This window comes from Pseudophryne corroboree, chromosome 8 (genome assembly GCF_028390025.1).
Source record: "Pseudophryne corroboree isolate aPseCor3 chromosome 8, aPseCor3.hap2, whole genome shotgun sequence".
Taxonomy (NCBI): Eukaryota; Metazoa; Chordata; class Amphibia; order Anura; family Myobatrachidae; genus Pseudophryne; species Pseudophryne corroboree.
In genome coordinates this window covers 430,858,757-430,881,084 of record NC_086451.1, presented here as the reverse complement: position 1 = coordinate 430,881,084, position 22,328 = coordinate 430,858,757, and the positions used below count along the sequence as shown (strand labels likewise).

General features: G+C 45.8%; 1 protein-coding gene across 1 annotated transcript; it reads left to right on the top strand.

Moving 5' to 3' along the window:
• The first annotated feature begins 1,623 nt into the window (after positions 1-1,623).
• On the top strand, positions 1,624-20,144 carry LOC134949935 (mucin-2-like). Its single transcript, XM_063938621.1, has 5 exons — positions 1,624-1,816; positions 4,392-4,406; positions 12,011-15,424; positions 15,549-15,625; positions 18,655-20,144. Exons 1-5 carry the CDS (start codon positions 1,624-1,626, stop codon positions 18,865-18,867), a joined length of 3,912 nt encoding a protein of 1,303 aa, XP_063794691.1. The 3' UTR covers positions 18,868-20,144.
• The last annotated feature ends 2,184 nt before the right edge of the window (positions 20,145-22,328 follow it).

The following is a 22,328-nucleotide window of genomic DNA, read 5'->3' as shown; positions in this document are numbered from 1 at the left end:
ATAAAGGTGTGTGGTTATATAGCAGGGGTATAAAGGTGTATATATAGCAGGGGTATAAAGGTGTGTATATAGCAGGGGTATAAAGGTGTGTGGGTATATGGCAGAGGTATAAAGGTGTGTGGGATATAACGGGGTATAAAGGTGTGTGGTTATATAGCAGGGGTATATAGGTGTGTGGTTATATAGCAGGGGTATATAGGTGTGTGGTTATATAGCAGGGGTATAAAGGTGTGCTGTTATATAGCAGGGGTATAAAGGTGTGTGGTTATATAGCAGGGGTATAAAGGTGTGTGGTTATATAGCAGGGGTATAAAGGTGTGCGGTTATATAGCAGGGGTATAAAGGTGTGCTGTTATATATCGGGTATAAAGGTGTGCGGTTATATAGCAGGGGTATAAAGGTGTGTGGTTATATAGCAGGGGTATAAAGGTGTGTGGGTATATAGCAGGGGTATAAAGGTGTGTGAGTTTATACTGTAGCAATTGTAGTCCCAATTATTCCTTATACCCCATGGAAAAACACACAAGGTCGACACACACATGTACTGTAGCCTAAATGAGACAGAGGACTGGGAATTCAGTCTATAAATACATAAATATTGTTTGTATGTGTGAATGCAAGTGTGTGTATGTAATATGTATATATGTATATATATTTATATATGTTATATGTGTATGTACAGTGTAAGGTGGGCACAGGGCACCTCATGGCTCCTTAGGCTGCTGCTGGCCATCTGCTCTCAGTGCAGCTATATGTACACTCACCGGCCAGGCACAACATTGGGAATCGCTGGTACTTACATGTGCCTGATAACATTCCGCCTGCTGCTGGTCAGGTACATTTTGTACAGTATGTAGTAGCCGTGTGCTGGGCAGAGAGGGGCACCGATGCTGGGTTGGTGCAGGATAAGGCTGAGGCACTGGCATATTTAGAATGGACGCAGGGTGTGCAATGCACACGGGGTCCAGGGGGGGGGGCGTACACCGCACATCCTGCACCCATTATTTTTAATGCTTACCCTCTGCGGCACAGCAGCAATCCTGCAGCAGTCACTAGGAAAGAGGCAGCCATTTTCCCGGAGATCTGTTTATGCGCTCTAGACTCTGGGACATCACTAGGGTCCCCTAGGGACCCAAGTGCCCAGAACTACAGCGCTGATGACTAGAGAGGAGGGAGCCCAAATGGAGCCTGCACATGGGCCTTCTCCTCTATAGAAATGTCCCCGGGCGGATTTAAAGGTCTGGCTGCACTGCTTTTTAATCCTTTATTTTGATGGTAGCTGCCCCTACCCCTTCCTAAGCCACCAGGCCCCATAGTAAGTGTACCTATTGCTCCCTCTATAGTTACCCCAGTGAGCCCTGCCAGGTGGGACCCTCCCAGGCCCTAAGCGGCTATTCTGGTCACATCGTGATAAATCTACTACTGCATACATTATGTACACGCATAAATGAGATTATAATAAAATAATAAATGAACACCACTGTCAGGATGGAAGAATAGAGGCAAGGAATACATTAGAGTACAGCAGCATATTTGTTTAACAGATGCGTCTAAGTCACAATGTACATGCCTCCATATTGGCTGCGCACAGAGCTGATGTAAGGTCTCTGACATGTATTAGGAATGTATTGGGCTTTGCTGGCTGGTGAGAGGAAGGTGGATATTCAGATGCATGATGCATGCATGATGATGCTGGGTCTTAGTGTTATGGGAGTGTCGTGGATTTGGCGTTGTCAGTCAGTGGTTGCACACCAATGCAACTCCTCACTAACATTGGAGGACATATACTATGAGGGGCAATCTGCAAGTTTCCATGGTGAGACCGATGGTGGTGTCAGTCTGATTATGCACCAAGCGATACATAAGTATCTAACGAGGCTCAGAGTGGTTGGCTCAGTCCATGCACAGTGGATCCGAGAGCAGTGAAGCGGGTACTCTTTATCCAGGCCCGGGCCTGTGGGACGGGCCTGGAAGGGGCCAAGTTCCACTCTACTCCCTCCCCCTTTGCAGAGAGATGCACTTCGAAGGGAGATAGAAAACTGATGGCTGCTGCAGCAGCCTCTCTCCCCAGTCCTGCACATGCAGTTATGTGCTGGGCTGGGGACAGAGGCAGCTGCAGCAGCCGTCAGTCCTCTCTCTCCCTGCACGGGGAATGATCGCACCCGCAGCCCGCAACCACACATTTAATTTGTAATATTCTCAATTAGGGGATCTGGCCACACATCATGTGCATTGGCCACACCCCCTCTCTCTACCAGTGCTCGGCAACATTGTTGGAGCCCCTGTCTATGCACGTTGAGATGTATGGCTTTATATCAGTGAAGGGCTTGAAGCAGTAGTTGCATACAGGGAGTAATTCAGACCTGATCGCTAGGCTGCGTTTTCGTACAGCCTGCGATCAGGTCTAAACTGCGCATGCGTATGCACCACAATGCGCAGGCGCGTTTCATGGGTACAAAGCGGTTTGCTGCTCAGCGATGGGTTTGTGCGAAGAATCTATTCGCACAGGCAATCACAAGGAGATTGACAGGAAGAGGGCGTGTGTGGATGGCAACTGACCGTTTTCAGGGAGTGGTTGGAAAAACGCAGGCGTGCCTAAGCATTTGCAGGGAGGATGTCAGACGTCAATTCCGGCCCCGGATAGCCTGAAGTCATCGCAGCAGCTGAGTAAGTCCTGGGCTACTCAGAGACTGCACAAGATCTGTTTGTACAGCTCTGCTACACATGCGAATGCACACTTGCACAGCTAAAATACATTCCCCCTGTAGGCAGCAACTATCTGATTGCAGCAGTGCAAAAATCGCCTGCTAGCGATCAGGTCTGAACCAGGCCCATAGTCACAAATGCAACTGCTGCAATAGATGCTCACGCAGACACAGCTGCGTCCGATTCACAAACAGCAGCTACAGATGTAGACACGCTCATACAGCCTGCAGTTTGGTGTATTCACGGCAGTCCAGGCACGGCAAGTGTGCCTGTGGCTAGGATGCGCTGGTGCCTCTATGTACGCGTGCCCATAGAAATACATAATCCATCTTACTAAACCACAGCTTGGCTTACTAATTGGCACCCGTGTCTCGATGAAACGTGTGTACCACTGCGGCCAAGCCACAGGATAGATGAGCATGGCTAAGCCATCAATACGTTTTCCACATTAAAGAAAGAGATTCTCATCTGCAAGGTTGCTGTTTCTAGGTGTGTTTGGAGGGTGCACCGCACATAGCACTGCAGGGTAGGAGGCGCTGTTGGTGGCACTTGTCAATTATTTGTTTTAATTACTTTCCCTTGCAGCTTCACCCTTTCTTGAAGCCCAGCATCTCCTGACCGCCGCTGTCTCCTACCCTGACCACTTCTGTCGCTAATACCTATACAACATTCATGAACTCAACTTGAAATGTATTTGTTATTCAGTCACACTATCCTTATTACATTTCAAGATGCTGACATACTCGGGATTCAAACCCATTACCTGTGACATTGCAGTCAGACACTCTATACATTGCGTTATCTGCCCTTGCATTGAAACGTAGATAATTCTAAGCTAGAGAATGCTAACTATTTGAATCTTGCCATGTACGTTGTGAAAAAAATTGCCAGCATTGCAGCTGTGCAGATCTATGTAGTGTGTGGCTGTGAGAGATTGGATGTGTGGCTGCACACTACATAGATCTGCTCAATTGCAATGTTGATTATTTTTTTTTACAAAGCACCAGTAGCTTCATATGGTTGGTTCTCATAGTTTTTATGCAGGATCAAATAGCTCAATGAGTAGGGTGTTTGATTAGAATTTGACAGGTTATACTGTAGGTTTGAATCTTGGGTATGGCAGTATATTGAAATGTGTTATTTAATAAAGGGTATTGTAACTGTATAACAACGTGTGCTCAAGTTAAGTGCGTGAATGTGGTATTAAGAGGATATAAAATGGGGGAAGGGGCATCATAGCATTGGCTTTCTCAGGGATCAATCTTGTCAAGCCCCTTCCCCCCACGAGGCACGTCCCGTTGCGGAGATGGTGCGGAGGGAACATGGGCACCTGCCATCGCAGCCAGGCTACGCCGGAAGGGGGCTTCCATAGTTTCTGAAACCATGCACTAATTGCGGTGCGATCGCAATTAGAGCGTGGTCACAGTTGGTGGGCGGCGGGAAGCGTGCTGGGCGGCCGTGCCCTGCTACGGGAGCGCCCCAGCATGCGGAAAAAAAATGATTGCAGATTCTGTTGTTGTTTTTATTTATACAGCAATCATTCTTACTTATCAGCATTATTAGTATCAAGTTCAACAACAAATGTTATAATCATGTATCTAACAAGTTTTTAACTGACAAACTGATGGAATGAATATTGTGTATTTAAATGCAAAAAATAACTGAGTATTATTTTTGCTTTCCAGGTGCACAGACCACAGGTATGTATATTTTATTACATGTCTATGATAATATCGCCCTCATTCATATACATTTCTCCTACACTCTTTTACCCTTTCTTGCTCTATACTTTCTCTATCTGGATAACAGAATAAAAAACATAAATGTGCTAAAATAACAATGATATGTAGTGAAGTTATGTATTATATTAGAAGCTGATCTGGCAATATGTTGATGATACATCGCTACAATAATAGATTTTTCATGTTATGGTCACACATTAACTAATAGACCCAAAAGTACTGTAAGTAGTGAGGAAGACAGTTCCTACAGTATGTCCCCTCAATCTATAGGTTCATGTTGTACAAGATAAACTACAGTATTCATAACTTCCACAATGTACATTGTACGCCATGAAATATAATGCTTGCAAGTACATGCATAGGTTAATATAACATGAGTCTATGCCATGCATCATTACAAGGCACACCACAGCTGCTTCATAAATTCATTGTCAACATAGTGAAAGAATATATTTTTCTATTAAAAGGAAATGTTACATTGTCTTATGCAAGACATACAGTAGTTCTAGCGAGATAATCCCCTTATATCTACACCTACTCACATGTGCTGCAATGAAATGCCTGTTCTTTCTGTATAATAGATATCTGTGTGGAACAGTGCGGTTACTGTTGACTAAATAGGAGGATTGCTGGGTGCAGTGGTGCCAAGGAAAACTTTTGATACAATGAACTGTAGCATATACTGTGCATACATTCAGTGGCCGATTCAGACCTCATGGGCTCTAAGTAAGACATCGATTTAGGGCCTCCCTTCCTCAAACAATCAGTCAGTCAGTGTATGCGAATCCCCCACCACAGTCAGTCAGTGTATGCGAATCCCCCACCACAGTCAGTCAGTGTACGCCAAATCACCCTCAGACAGTCAGTATATGCCAAATCCTCATCCCAGTCAATGTATGCTAAATCACCACAGACAGTCAGTGTGTGTCCACCCCGACAGTCCGTTGCTTTATGCCAAATCAATCCCCAGGCGGTCAGTGTATGCCATCCCCCCCCAGTCAGTGTATTTCAACCCACTAAGCAGGCAGTCAGTCAGTGTATGCCAAATACCCACCCCCACTCCTCAGTTAGTCAGTGAATCCCAACCCCCCCAGTCAGTCAGTGTATGCCAACCCCCCCCCCCCTTCCATTTAGTTAGTTTATGTTAAATCCCACCAGTCAGTGTATGCCAAAGCTCCTCCCAGTCAGTCGGTGTCTGCCAAATCACCCTCACCCCACAGTCAGTCAGTGGGTGTATGCCACTGTCCCCCTGACGGGATCACCTCCTTGTCCGGGATAGTTCAGGTCACTCAAACCCCAGTCACATGAAAGATGTCAGCGCACTGTGCAGGACCCCGGTGCTGCTGCCTACAGGGGACATAAGGGAGAGTTCAATCGAAACATAGAATTTGACGGCAGATACTGTAAGAACCATATGACCCGTCCAGTCTGCCCTTTGCTGCTAGGGTATTAGGGTTAGAGTATTAGGGTTAGGGTTAGGTTAAGGTATTTGGGATAGAGGTTAGGGTTAGTTTAGCAGCTTGGGTTAGGGGATAGTGTATTAAAGGTAATTAGAGGATTGGGATAGGAATTAGGGTATTAGGGATATGATATCAGGGTTGTTTCTTTAGTGTATAGGGGAATGTAGCAGTATGGTACTGTGTAGATATGGGGCCTTATTCTGGTTCAGTTGTAAACTTGAAAAATCGCAGATTGGCCGATTATCATCCGTCTGCGCATATGCTGTGAGTGCATTTTACAAGTGAGTAGCCCTGACTCATCCACAACTGTCGATGGTGCTTGATGTTTTGCGATGCATTCGCAATTCTGGGCAAGAGAATAAAGGTGTGCTGGTATAGGGGTATAAAGGTGTGTGTGTATGTGTATATAAAAGGGTTATAAAGGTGTGTGTGGATATAATGGGGTATAAAGGTGTGTATATAGCAGTGGTATAAAGGTGTGTATATAGCAGTGGTATAAAGGTGTGTGGGTATATAGCGAGGTTATAAAAGAGTGTGGGGATACAACTGGGTATAAAGGTGTGTATATAGCAGGGGTATAAAGGTGTGTATATAGCAGGGGTATAACAGGGTGTTGGTATATGGCAGGGGTATAAAGGTGTGTGGGGATATAATGGGGTATAAAGGTGTGTATATAGCAGGAGTATAAAGGTGTGTGGGTATATGGCAGTGGTATAAAGGTGTGTGGTTATATAGCAGGGGTATAAAGGTGTGTGGTTATATAGCAGGGGTATAAAGGTGTGCGGTTATATAGCAGGGGTATAAAGGTGTGTATATAGCAGGGGTATAACAGTGTGTGGGTATATGGCAGGGGTATAAAGGTGTGTGGTTATATAGCAGGGGTGTAAACGTGTATGGTTATATAGCAGGGGTATAAAGGTGTGTATATAGCAGGGGTATAAAGGTGTGTGGGTATATGGCAGGGGTATAAAGGTGTGCGGTTATATAGCAGGGGTATAAAGGTGTGTATATAGCAGGGGTATAACAGTGTGTGGGTATATGGCAGGGGTATAAAGGTGTGTGGTTATATAGCAGGGGTATAAAGGTGTGTGGTTATATAGCAGGGGTATAAAGGTGTGTATATAGCAGGGGTATAAAGGTGTGTTGGTATATGGCAGGGGTATAAAGGTTTGTGGTTATATAGCAGGGGTATAAAGATGTGCATATAGCAGGGGTATAAAGGAGTGTTGGTATATGGCAGGGGTATAAAGGTGTGTGGTTATATAGCAGGGGTATAAAGCAGTGTATATAGCAGGGGTATAAAGGTGTGTATATAGTAGGGGTATAAAGGTGTGTGGTTATATAGCAGGGGTATAAAGGTGTATATATAGCATGGGTATAAAGGTGTGTATATAGCAGGGGTATAAACGTGTGTGGGTATATGGCAGGGGTATAAAGGTGTGTGGGATATAACGGGGTATAAAGGTGTGTGGTTATATAGCAGGGGTATATAGGTGTGTGGTTATATAGCAGGGGTATAAAGGTGTGTGGTTATATAGCAGGGGTATAAATGTGTGTGGTTATATAGCAGGGGTATAAAGGTGTGTGGGTATATAGCAAGGGTATAAAGGTGTGTGAGTTTATACTGTAGCAATTGTAGTCCCAATTATTCCTTATACCCCATGGAAAATAACACAAGGACAACACACACATGTACTGTAACCTAAATGAGATAGAGGACTGGGAATTCAGTCTATAAATACATAAATATTGTTTGTATGTGTGAATGCAAGTGTGTGTATGTATGTATATATATATATATATATATATATGTTATATGTGTATGTACAGTGTAAGGTGGGCACAGGCACCTCATGGCTCCTTAGGCTGCTGCTGGCCATCTGCTCTCAGTGCAGCTATATGTACACTCACCGGCCAGGCACAACATTGGGAATCGCTGGTACTTACATGTGCCTGATAACATTCCGCCTGCTGCTGGCAAGGTACATTATGTATAGTATGTAGTAGCCGGGTGAGGGCAGAGAGGGGCACCAATGCTGGGTTGGTGCAGGATGAGGCTGAGGCACTGGCATATTTAGAATGGACGCAGGGTGTGCAATGCACACGGGGTCCAGGGGCGGGGCCTACACCGCACATCCTGCACCCATTATTTTTAATGCTTACCCTCTGCGGCACGGCAGCAATCCTGCAGCAGTCACTAGGAAAGAGGCAGCCATTTTCCCGGAGATCTGTTTATGCGCTCTAGACTCTGGGACATCACTAGGGTCCCCTAGGGACCCAAGTGCCCAGAACTACAGCGATGATGACTAGAGAGGAGGGAGCCCAAATGGAGCCTGCACATGGGCCTTCTCCTCTATAGAAATGTCCCTGGGCGGATTTAAAGGTCTGGCTGCACTGCTTTTTAATCCTTGATTTTGATGGTAGCTGCCCCTACCCCTTCCTAAGCCACCAAGTCCCCTATCAAGTGTACCTATTGCTCCCTCTATAGTTACCCCAGTGAGCCCTGCCAGGTAGGACCCTCCCAGGCCCTAAGCGGCTATTCTGGTCACATAGTGGTAAATCCACTACTGCATACATTATGTACACACATACATGAGATTATTATAAAATAATAATCCAACACCACTGTCAGGATGGAAGAATAGGGGCAAGGAATACATTAGAGTACAGCAGCATTTTTGTTTAGCAGATGCGTCTAAGTCACAATGTACATGCCTCCATATTGGCTGCGCACAGAGCTGCTGTAAGGTCTCTGACATGTATTAGGAATGTATTGGGCTTTGCTGGCTGGTGACAGGAAGGTGGATATTCAGATGCATGATGATGCTGGGTCTTAGTGTTATGGGAGTGTCGTGGATTTGGCGTTGACAGTGGTTGCACACTAATGCCACTCATCACTAACATTGGAGGACATATACTAAGAGGGGCAATCTGCGCGGGGCACGTGCAAGTTTCTATGGTGAGACCGATGGTGGTGTCAGTCTGATTATGCACCAAGCGATACACAAGCATCTAACGAGGCTCAGAGTGGGTGGCTCAGTCCATGCACAGTGGATCCGAGAGCAGTGAAGCAGGTACTCTTTACCCAGGCCCGGGCCTGTGGGAGGGGCCTGGAAGGGGCCAAGTTCCACTCTGCTCCCTCCCCCTTTGCAGAGAGATGCACTTCGAAGGGAGAGAGAAAACTGACGGCTGCTGCAGCAGCCTCTCTCCCCAGACCTGCACATGCAGTTATGTGCTGGGCTGGGGACAGAGGCAGCTGCAGCAGCCGTCAGTCCTCTCTCTCCCTGCACGGGGAATGATCGCACCCGCAGCCCGCAACCACACATTTAATTTGTAATATTCTCAATTAGGGGATCTGGCCACACATCATGTGCATTGGCCACACCCCCTCTCTCTACCAGTGCTCGGCAACATTGTTGGAGCCCCTGTCTATGCACGTTGAGATGTATGGCTTTACATCAGTGAAGGGCTTGAAGCAGTAGTTGCATACAGGGAGTAATTCAGACCTGATCGCTAGGCTGCGTTTTCGTACAGCCTGCGATCAGGTCTAAACTGCGCATGCGTATGCACCACAATGCGCAGGCGCGTTTCATGGGTACAAAGCGGTTTGCTGCTCAGCGATGGGTTTGTGTGAAGAATCTATTTGCACAGGCAATCACAAGGAGATTGACAGGAAGAGGGCGTGTGTGGATGGCAACTGACCGTTTTCAGGGAGTGGTTGGAAAAACGCAGGCGTGCCTAAGCATTTGCAGGGAGGATGTCAGACGTCAATTCCGGCCCCGGACAGCCTGAAGTCATCGCAGCAGCTGAGTAAGTCCTGGGCTACTCAGAGACTGCACAAGATCTGTTTGTACAGCTCTGCTACACATGCGAATGCACACTTGCACAGCTAAAATACATTCCCCCTGTAGGGAGCAACTATCTGATCGCAGCAGTGCAAAAATCGCCTGCTAGCGATCAGGTCTGAACCAGGCCCATAGTCACAAATGCAACTGCTGCAATAGATGCTCACACAGACACAGCTGCGTCCGATTCACAAACAGCAGCTACAGATGCAGACACGCTCATACAGCCTGCAGTTTGGTGTATTCACGGCAATCCAGGCACGGCAAGTGTGCCTGTGGCTAGGATGCGCTGGTGCCTCTATGTACGCGTGCCCATAGAAATACATAATCCATCTTACTAAACCACACCTTGGCTTACTAATTGGCACCCGTGTCTCGATGAAACGTGTGTACCGCTGCGGCCAAGCCACAGGATAGATGAGCATGGCTACATCTGTACATGTCTGATATACATGAGAATGGAAAAGAAAAAGGTCGGCTCACAGACTAAATCGCCAATGCTTTCAACCCCGATGAAACATTCTTATTCTACAAAAACATATTTGTAAGAATGGTATGTGGTTAACATACCGCCCATTGGGATCCCGTCTGTCACAAAACTGATGCCGGGATCCTGATGGGGATACTATATCGCCGCAGGAATACCGGCGAGGTAGGTTATTCCCCCTCTATGTCTACGACACCCATAGAGGGAGAATAAAACCTGTTGCGAGCTAAACTCGCCACCGAGCGTGCAGCATGGCGAGTGCAGCGATCCCGCAAGGGGCTTCATTGCTCTTACCCCACTGTGGCATTCTGGTGCACAGGATGCCGATGTTGGTAATCCTGACATTCGGCATCCCGTGCGGCAGAATCTCATACCGATCCCGTAAGAATGAAGGATAATGATAATTACAGAGTTCAGTGACCTAGTACAGGAGATTGAGGACTTGGGATAGAAAATTACAAGAACTCAACTTATTAAAATCCTACTGATCTAATATTTTACATTCCCGAATTATTAATAGTTGTACATGATGTTTTACTGCAGAATCCACAACTGCTCTCACTACAAATGCAGCTTCTACAACAACTACCACTACGACTGCAGCTCCGACTACTACAGCAACTACTACTACTGCAGCTCCCACTACTACTGCAGCTCCCACTACTACAACAGCTCCCACTACTACTGCAGCTCCAACTACTACAACAGCTCCCACTACTACTGCAGCTCCAACTACTACAACAGCTCCCACTACTACTGCAGCTCCAACTACTACAACAGCTCCCACTACTACTGCAGCTCCCACTACTACAACAGCTCCCACTACTACTGCAGCTCCCACTAGTACTGCAGCTCCCACTACTACAACAGCTCTCACTACTACTGCAGCTTCAACTACTACAACAGCTCCCACTACTACTGCAGCTCTCACTACTACAACAGCTCCCACTACTACTGCAGCTCCCACTACTACAACAGCTCCCACTACTACTGCAGCTCCCACTACTACAACAGCTCCCACTACTACTGCAGCTCTCACTACTACAACAGCTCCCACTACTACTGCAGCTCCCACTACTACAACAGCTCCCACTACTACTGCAGCTCCAACTACTACAACAGCTCCCACTACTACTGCAGCTCCAACTACTACAACAGCTCCCACTACTACTGCAGCTCCAACTACTACAACAGCTCCCACTACTACTGCAGCTCCCACTACTACAACAGCTCCCACTACTACAGTAGCTCCAACTACTACAACAGTTTCCACTACTACTGCAGCTCCAACTACAACTACAGCTCCCACTACTACTGCAGCTCCCACTACTACAACAGCTCCCACTACTACTGCAGCTCCAACTACTACAACAGCTCCCACTACTACTGCAGCTCCCACTACTACTGCAGCTCCCACTACTACAACAGCTCCCACTACTACTGCAGCTCCAACTACTACAACAGCTCCCACTACTACTGCAGCTCCCACTACTACAACAGCTCCCACTACTACTGCAGCTCCAACTACTACAACAGCTCCCACTACTACTGCAGCTCCCACTACTACAACAGCTCCCACTACTACTGCAGCTCCCACTACTACAACAGCTCCCACTACTACTGCAGCTCCAACTACTACAACAGCTCCCACTACTACTGCAGCTCCCACTACTACAACAGCTCCCACTACTACTGCAGCTCCCACTACTACAACAGCTCCCACTACTACAGCAGCTCCAACTACTACAACAGCTTCCACTACTACTGCAGCTCCAACTACTACAACAGCTCCCACTACTACTGCAGCTCCCACTACTACAGCAGCCACCACTACGACTACAGCTCCAACCACTACAGCAACTACTACAGCAACTACAACTACTGCAGCTCCCACTACTACTGCAGCTACCACTACAACAGCAGCCACTACTACTGCAGCTCTCACTACAACAGCAGCCACTACTACTACAGCTCCCACAACTACAGCAGCCACTACTACTGCAGCTCCCACAACTACAGCAGCCACCACTACTGCAGCTCCCACTAGTACTGCAGCTGCCACTACTGCTGCAGCTTCTACTACTACTGCAGCTCTCACTACAACAGCAGCCACTACTACTACTACAGCTCCCACTACTACTGCAGCTCCCACAACTACAGCAACCACTACTACAGCAGCTCCCACTACCACTACAGCTCCTACTACAACAGCAACCACCATAGAAGCCACTACTACTACAGCAGCCACTTCTACTGCAGCTCCCACAACTACAGCAGCCACTACTACTGCAACTCCCACAAGTACAGCAACCACTATCACTGCAGCTCCCACAACTACAGCAGCTCCCACAACTACAGCATCCACTACGACTGCAGCTCCCACTACTACTGCAGCTCCTACTACAACAGCAACCACTACAGAAGTCACTACTACAGCAGCCAGTACTACTACAGCTCCTACATCTACAGCAACCACTGCAGCTTCCACTACTACTGCAGCTCCTACTACAACAGCAACCACTACAGAAGCCACTACCACTGCAGCTCCCACTACTACTGCAGCTCCTACTACAACAGCAACCACTACAGAAGCTTCTACTACTACAGCAGCCATTACTACGACAGCTCCCACAACTACAGCAACCACTACTACTGCAGCTACCACTACTACTGCAGCTCCTACTACAACAGCAGCCACTACTACTGCAGCTCCCACAACTTCAGCAACCACTACCACTGCATCCTCCACATCTACAGCACCCACTACTACTGCATCCTCCACATCTACAGCACCCACTACTACTGCATCCTCCACATCTACAGCACCCACTACTACTGCATCCTCCACATCTACAGCACCCACTACTACTGCATCCTCCACATCTACAGAACCCACTACTACTGCATCCTCCACATCTACAGCACCCACTACTACTACATCCTCCACATCTGCAGCAACCACTACCACTGCATCCTCCACATCTACAGCACCTACTACTACTGCATCTTCCACATCTACAGCACCCACTACCACTGCATCCTCCACATCTACAGCACCCACTACTACTGCATCCTCCACATCTACAGCACCCACTACTACTGCATCCTCCACATCTACAGCACCCGCTACTACTACAACTGTCACTACAACCATACCATCTACTACTGCATCCTCCACATCTACAGCACCTACTACTGCATCTTCCACATCTACAGCACCCACTACCACTGCATCCTCCACATCTACAGCACCCACTACTACTGCATCCTCCACATCTACAGCACCCGCTACTACTACAACTGTCACTACAACCATACCATCTACTACTGCATCCTCCACATCTACAGCACCCACTACTACTACAACTGTCACTACAACCACACCAACTACTACTGCATCCTCCACATCTACAGCACCCACTTCCATTGAATCCTCCACATCTACAGCACCCACGACTACTACTACAACTACACCAACTACTACATCATCCGCCACATCTATAGCAACCGCTACTACTGCATCCTCCACATCTACAGCACCCACTACTACATCCTCCACATCTACAGCACCCACTACTACAACTGTCACTACAACCACACCAACTACTACTGCATCCTCCACATCTACAGCACCCACTACTACAACTGTCACTACAACCACACCAACAACATCATCAACATCTACAGCACCCACTACTACTGCATCCTCCACATCTACAGCACCCACTACTACAACTGTCACTACAATCACACCAACAACATCATCAACATCTACAGCACCTACTACTACTGCATCTTCCACATCTACAGCACCCACTACCACTGCATCCTCCACATCTACAGCACCCACTACTACTGCATCCTCCACATCTACAGCACCCACTACTACTACAACTGTCACTACAACCACACCAACTACTACTGCATCCTCCACATCTACAGCACCCACTTCCATTGAATCCTCCACATCTACAGCACCCACGACTACTACTACAACTACACCAACTACTACATCATCCGCCACATCTATAGCAACCGCTACTACTGCATCCTCCACATCTACAGCACCCACTACTACATCCTCCACATCTACAGCACCCACTACTACAACTGTCACTACAACCACACCAACAACATCATCAACATCTACAGCACCCACTACTACTGCATCCTCCACATCTACAGCACCCACTGCTACTGCATCCTCCACATCTACAGCATCCACTACTACTGCATCCTCCACATCTACAGCACCCACTACTACTGCATCCTCCACATCTACAGCACCCACTGCTACTGCATCCTCCACATCTACAGCATCCACTACTACTGCATCCTCCACATCTACAGCACCCACTGCTACTGCATCCTCCACATCTACAGAACCCACTACTACTACTACATCCTCCACATCTACAGCATCCACTTTTACTTCTGTACCCACTACTAGTACATCACCCACTACTACAGGATCCTCACTTTCCTCAGGAACAAGCACTTCTCCACTTTCAACTAATGCAGCGCTCAGTACTACTGCTGCTGCTGCTACTACTACTTCTACAGGCACCACAGGAATGGCTCCAGCAGTTACAGGAACAAGGACCACAGTTTCCACTGCTTCAACTACTGCTGCAATCATGAGTACTGCCACATCCAGTACTATGGCACCAATTTCTACTATGTCTCTGACCACAACTGCAGCAACTACTACTACTGCAGTTCTCAGTTCTACAGGATCCACTACCTCTTCAGCTCCCACTACTACCGGATCAACTTCAATGGCATCTACCACTACTATAGAAGCTAAAACTATTAGATCATCTACTACTGAAGTATCATCTACTACTGCACAAACTGCTACTACTGCATCTTCTACCACAGCTACCAGTACTACTACTGCTTCCACTACTACTACTGCACCAGTTATCCCTATTGGTGGCCTCAGCACCACTGCAGTACCAAAGACTACTGCATCTTCCACTACAGTGACGTCACCAGCAGCTACTACTCAGGAAACAGGAAGTACCACTGCATCATCTGCTACAACTACCATTACTCCAACTACTACTACAACTGGAGCTATTGTTGCAGCTTCCACAACTGCTACACTGACTTCTACTGCTACTACTTCAGCGTCCACAGCTACAACTAATATTGCTGTTGTCCTGTCAGAAAGTTACAACTGTGAGTATAATGTCTTTCAAAATGCTGGTGCAATTGCACATTTTCTGCATTATATTGCATATGCTTACACAGTAGTTGCTAGTTTGAAAACATCCTAAAGATTGTTATTTACTATTTATTACAGTGCCATATTGGGGTATCATACTCATTGCGCTGGGCTCCGTACTCGCACTGGGAGTGCTGATGGGTTTAATTTTTGGGGTAAGTACCAGCTTCAATATATTTAATTGAGATTGTCATGTTTTACAAGTTAAAATCCCAGGGATAGTTTTTTAAAGTTGATTTATATGGTTGTTGCATTTATAGCGTATCCATTTTTACGTGGTGCTGTAGACAGAATTTATCAGGCATGTTATTCTTGCACAATATTTGGGGGTCCAGGGTCAAAAGCTATCAAACTGACTCTGACATGCAGTTGAGTATCAGGCAAGTCCCCAAATTTTGTGAATTTAGGTTTCAACATTGTCATAATTTAAACAACCCCAGTGATACTCTAAACTGTTCACCATTTAGCCTTTGCCAATAGGCACCATCTCCCACTATTAATGATGGGTACTCCCTGGACCTCATGTCCTTCCATCTCAGGGCTATCTTCATCTTCTCTGACTCAGCCATCCCTCCATTCCTTTCCTTTTGCCTCACCATGCCTCTGGTGTCCCACCTGCACTCAAATCTGTATGCCCACATAAAGACCTGCATCCCTTAACACCTTTGAAGCCTTACTTGGACTACTCTTGTTGCAACTGTCTTGTTGCAGCCCCAGATGAGGCAGATCCAGCTACCAAATATTGCCTGCGGTAATCACAATCCCAACACTGGCACTTCAAGCAGTTTCAGCACCTGCAACTAGTGCTCTTATGTTGCTCAGTGATAACAGAGACAATCTTCATTTAACACTTCATCTTACTATACTTCCGTTAATCTCCAAGCATGCAAGTCCTAATATAGACCCAATCATCCGGTATATGGTCTATACCTCTACAGTAGAAAGGTCTACAGTCAATAGGTCAACCACTAACGATAGACATGCATTAGTTAAGCAGGGTCAAAAGGTCCACAGTGTCAAAAGGTTGACATGTAAAATATAGACAGTTCAAAAGGTCGACATGGTCAAAAGCTCGACATGCCAATCGTCGACACGCATATGGTAGACACTTTTTTATTTTCATTTTTTATTTTTTTTTCAACTTTTTCATACTTTACCATCCACATGGACTACAATTGGGAATAGTAACCTGTAACGAGTGCAGCGGTAGCGGAGCAAAGCACCTTACTCCAAGCTTGGCGAATGTGGTACACTAATGGGGCTTGTTTGTGTCAGAAAACTGACAAAACACCACAAAACACTCCAAAAAATTGTCTACCTTTTTTCTGTTGACCATTTCCATGTCGAAATGTTCTCCCTGTTGATCTTTTGATCCTGTCAACATTTTCTACTGTCTGCTTATTCTATGTCGACCGTTTGACCTTGCGGACCTAATGCAGGTTTACGATTAGTGGTAGACCTATTGAATGTAGACTTTTTTTAGTGTACATCTAATAATCCACACTCAAATTATCTGGCAGAAAGTGCCTCTTTGCCACCATTTAATTACTTCTCTGCCCACCGCCACTTTCTTCTCTCTATGGACCTCACTCAGTAAGGATTGCAATTTCTGCTAAATAGAAGTTGCTGTGATCAAATAGTTGCCACCCAAAAATAGAGAAAAAACTCCCACTGCAGAAATTGCGAATGCATTGCAATATGCAGGCTGATCGCAAACCATACACAATTCCCAGAACATAGAAGATGTTCCCTATCTGCACCAGGCAAGGTCATCCACAACTCTAGCGACACAAGAGGCTGTAAGTGGTCATCGCTGACATCAGAGGCCCTCCTTAAAAATGCCTGGGGACGCCTACATTTTTTTCAGACACACCCAGAAAACAGCAGGTTTCATAGCGGGTTTCCGCCCAGACACACCGTCTTCCTGTCAGTCAAACAGTGGCTGCATTGCGATCATGATGTGTACGCAATTTCTGTCACTATTTTTACTTGCACAATGCGAATGCTGTGCATGCACAGTTGTTTGATAGTCGGCCGGATTGCGATTCGCAAATTTTGCAAGCCTTACTGAGTGAGGTCCTATGTAAACTACTGTCAGACACTTCACAGGCAGAATTAACATCACCAATCTCTTTTTGTTGATCCATCACACTACACTGACCTTGTCCTCTACTCTCTACTTGTCCTCTACTCTCTTTCTCTCTCTCCTTTTACTGAGGATGACATCTTCACACTATTCTCTTCTCCTTCCATCTCACCCTGGCCCCCTCAACTCCATTCTGTATCAGCCCCCCTCCCCTAATGGTGGGATACTCCTGAAGTTAGTATAAGGCAGCACTACTGGAATTGGGACATGATCAGGGACATGCATGAGAGAGAAGATTGGAGATGTGGCTGAGATTAATGTGGTTGTTGTGGGGTCATTCTAGTCTCTTTTGTAGTTTATTATATGGGGATAAATGTAAAAACTGTAAAGAATCTCTTTAATAAACATAAAAGGCTTTTCTGCAGAAGGACAAAGTGTATCTCTATTTTCAAGTAGTCATCATTTGTCCATTATTATCTTGCATGCCTATAGGTTTTAATGGTGTCTGTCCAGGAACAGCATTTTTATAGATGAGAGAAGCTTTGTTCTGACAAACATAACATCATCTCTGTCTTCCCGTTCCCCCATCTGGTCAGTGCTCCACCGGCCGGCTCTCTTGTTTCCCTGCTCTCCTGTCCATCTCTCTCTCTTCTCCACTCCCCGATCAGTACTTTATCTCACATTTCCGGTGCTAACTACTGCATATACAGTGGGTAGAGACAACTCTCGCAGATGAGAAAGATGTGAAGAATCTCCTCATTAGGACAACCCTGCTTTACCACCAGGGCTGTCCCAGAACCAAAATAAACATAAATATAGTGGTAACTTGAAAGTGAAGAGGAGCATTTTTTTAAACAATTTTATTTATTGAGACATCATGAATCATTTGTACAACAGTATTTAAAAAAACAAAAACTTTCCTGTTACAGCTTGATAGTAACTTCAACATTTTTTAATGTTGCTTTTTGTTTTTTGTTTTACATAAACCTCTAATTTACAGAATAAAGACTTTGTTTCATCTGTAACACTCTCAATGATGTACTGTTTTCTAACTATGTTACAGCAATTTTAATAAATTTTTTCTTCATCTTTATTCAGCTTTTAGGCTATATAAGTTTCCCTGCCTCAACGTACAATGTTGCCAGTTACCCAAGCTACTTAACACACTATGGATGGAGGAATCCTGCAAACCAAGGCAATGACCCAGAGGGTGCAGCACAAAGAGATAGAGGATTTGTCCGATCTCTGTCCCAAAGAGATGAACATGAACTGTCCTCAAGAAATCAATGTGGACAGAATCCAACCAATTAGCCTGAACTGTTTTTAGCACTTGTTACTCATTACCATGCGGGGACTTTGGAATGGAAATTGTCACCTCTCAGTCAAAACATATCCACAATTGCCAGCACTAGGCTTAAGTGGATTGTACTATTGTGTGATCCTATTACAGAGTATCATGAAGCAATCACATTGGACAATCCATCCTCCTTTCGTCAAATAATTTTCATTGGTAGCTAGACCCACAGCAGTTGTTTTTTGAACTTTTTTCTTCATCTTTTAATTCAGTTTTCTTTGCTGCTGCAAATCTACTTAATATTTATTTATTTATTAAGATATTTATATCGTTTAGACATATTTTGCAGCACTTAAAAGAGAATATTTAGTCATTAAAGTCATTGATCTCTTCTGCAATGTAGTTTACGATATGTATTCCCTATCCCATATACTGTACACACGGGGTTTACTTCCAGGACAGAAGCTAATAAACTTTCCAGAATGTTTTTGGATTGTGGGAGGGAAATGGAGAACCTGGAGGAAACACCCATAAACATAGGGAAAATATACAGATTAGACTCTTGTTTGAGTTAAACCCACAGTAGCAGTGCTGTAGTAATTAGGCAGTAATGCTAACCATTGGACAACCATGCTGTCCAAATATATATGCAGACAAAAATCACTTGGCAAACTCTGCTGCCCCGAGGCAGAACTCTATAGTGCCTGGTCCTACACCACAGTCTTGACTGTATTATAAAAAGATGGCCTATAAGTGAGACCTAGAAAGATCTGAAGAAACCTCGGTGCCTGAAAGGGCTACGTGTTCCTACTGTTCAGCTAACAAAATGTTCCTACTGTTCAGCTAACAAAAAGAAATGGTAGGCTCTTTTCTCAACTCCAAGGCTAATTTCCAAGACCAGTGTATGTGAGGCAGGACCTCATGACATCAGACTGGCCTCATAACTAGAGGAGCTGTATGTGACACAGTTAAGGGATGCATACATTTTATATACATGGTGGTCCCCCACGATGTTAGTACAGTATGTAACACAGTGGAGTAGTTATAGAGGACCCTGCTCCCTCCATGATAATACTATATGTAAATGATAATAGTGAGCTGCATACCGAGTCACAGGTGACGGTTCACGATGTTACTCTATCTCACTCCAACTCTGCACAATTTTTCAGATATTTTGTATTGAAGAATAATTAAATAGCACATTCTCAGGTTCCCATCATGACGTTCTGCTCCCTTGCTCTATGCATTAAAGATCACAGTGTTATAATATAATCTGCAGAAAAGTGGTTTATAGAAAAAGCTAAATCATTTATATAATTTTATATGCTTATTTGATATTTATTGAATTATATGTAACAGTATTTTAAATAAATATATTTATATCAGTAGATGCATTGTATTTTCTATAGATGATTCAAACATTTCTCTACTTGTTTACACCAGGTTACTGCTTTACATGTAGAACTTATGCCTGCAATGAAGTCATGTTGTTATTTGAATATTAAAGAGAGCATAATGTAATACGGACACTTTAGCTTTATTTGTCTATCACCCTATACACTTTATTAGTAATATTTATTTCTCTGACGTCCTAGTGGATGCTGGGAACTCCGTAAGGACCATGGGGAATAGACGGGCTCCGCAGGAGACTGGGCACTCTAAAAGAAAGATTAGGTACTATCTGGTGTGCACTGGCTCCTCCCTCTATGCCCCTCCTCCAGACCTCAGTTAGAATCTGTGCCCGGCCAGAGCTGGGTGCTCCTAGTGGTCTCTCCTGAGCTTGCTAGAAAAGAAAGTATTTGTTAGGTTTTTTATTTTCAGTGAGATCTGCTGGCAACAGACTCACTGCTACGTGGGACTGAGGGGAGAGAAGCAAACCTACCTGCGTGCAGCTAGCTTGTGCTTCTTAGGCTACTGGACACCATTAGCTCCAGAGGGTTCGAACACAGGGCCTGACCTCGATCGTCCGTTCCCGGAGCCGCGCCGCCGTCCCCCTTGCAGAGCCAGAAGACAGAAGAGAAGGAGATGAAATTGGCGGCAGAAGACTCCGGTCTTCATTAAGGTAGCGCACAGCACTGCAGCTGTGCGCCATTGCTCCCACTGCACACCACACACTCCGGTCACTGTAGGGTGCAGGGCGCTGGGGGGGGGGCGCCCTGGGCAGCAATAAAATACCTTTTGGCATAAAAATACACGTAATACAGTCTGTGACTGTATATGTGTAAAACCCCCGCCATTTTTCAGTCAGAAACTGCAGGGAGAAGCCCGCCGCTGAGGGGGCGGGGCCTTCTTCCTCAGCACACCAGCGCCATTTTTCCTTCACAGTTCCGCTGGAAGCAGCTTCCCAGGCTCTCCCCTGCAGTATTCCTGATACAAGAAGGGTAAAAAAGAGAGGGGGGGCACATAAATTTAGGCGCAAATAATATATATTAAGCAGCTATTGGGAAAAATCACTCATTATAGTGAAAATTCCTGTGTTATATAGCGCTGTGGTGTGTGCTGGCATACTCTCTCTCTGTCTCCCCAAAGGACTTTGTGGGGTCCTGTCCTCAGTCAGAGCATTCCTTGTGTGTGTGCGGTGTGTCGGTACGGCTGTGTCGACATGTTTGATGAGGAGGGTTACGTGGAGGTGGAGCAAGGGCAGATAAGTGTGGTGTCGCCCCCGACGGGGCCGACACCGGATTGGATGGATATGTGGAAGGTCTTAACAGACAGTGTCAACTCCTTATATAAAAGGTTCGATGACGCAGCAGCCTTGGGACAGCCGGGATCTCAACCTGCGTCTGCCCAGGCGTCTCAGAGGCCATCAGGGGCTCATAAACGCCCGCTAGCTCAGATGGTAGACACAGATGTCGACACGGAGTCTGACTCCAGTGTAGATGAGGATGAGACAAATGCACAGTCTACTAAAGCCATCCGATGCATGATTACTGCAATGAAAAATGTATTGCACATTTCTGATATTAACCCGGTTACTGCCAAGAAGGGTATTATGTTTGGGGAGAAAAAGCAGCCAGTGACTTTTCCCCAATCCGATTAATTAAATGAATTGTGTGAGGAAGCGTGGAGTTCCCCCGATAAGAAACTAGTGATTTCTAAGAGGTTACTGATGGCGTACCCTTTCCCGCCAACGGATAGGTTACGTTGGGAAACATCCCCTAGGGTGGACAAAGCGCTCACACGCTTATCAAAAAAGGTGGCACTGCCGTCTCAGGATACGGCCGCCTTAAAGGAGCCTGCGGATAGAAAGCAGGAAGCTATCCTGAAGTCTGTGTATACACACTCAGGTACTATACTGAGACCTGCTATTGCTTCAGCATGGATGTGTAGTGCTGCAGCCGCATGGTCTTATACCCTGTCAGACAACATTGATTCCCTCGACAGGGATACTATTTTGCTAACCATAGAACATATAAAAGACGTCGTCTTATATATGCGGGATGCACAGAGGGACATTTGCCTGCTGGCATCTAGAATT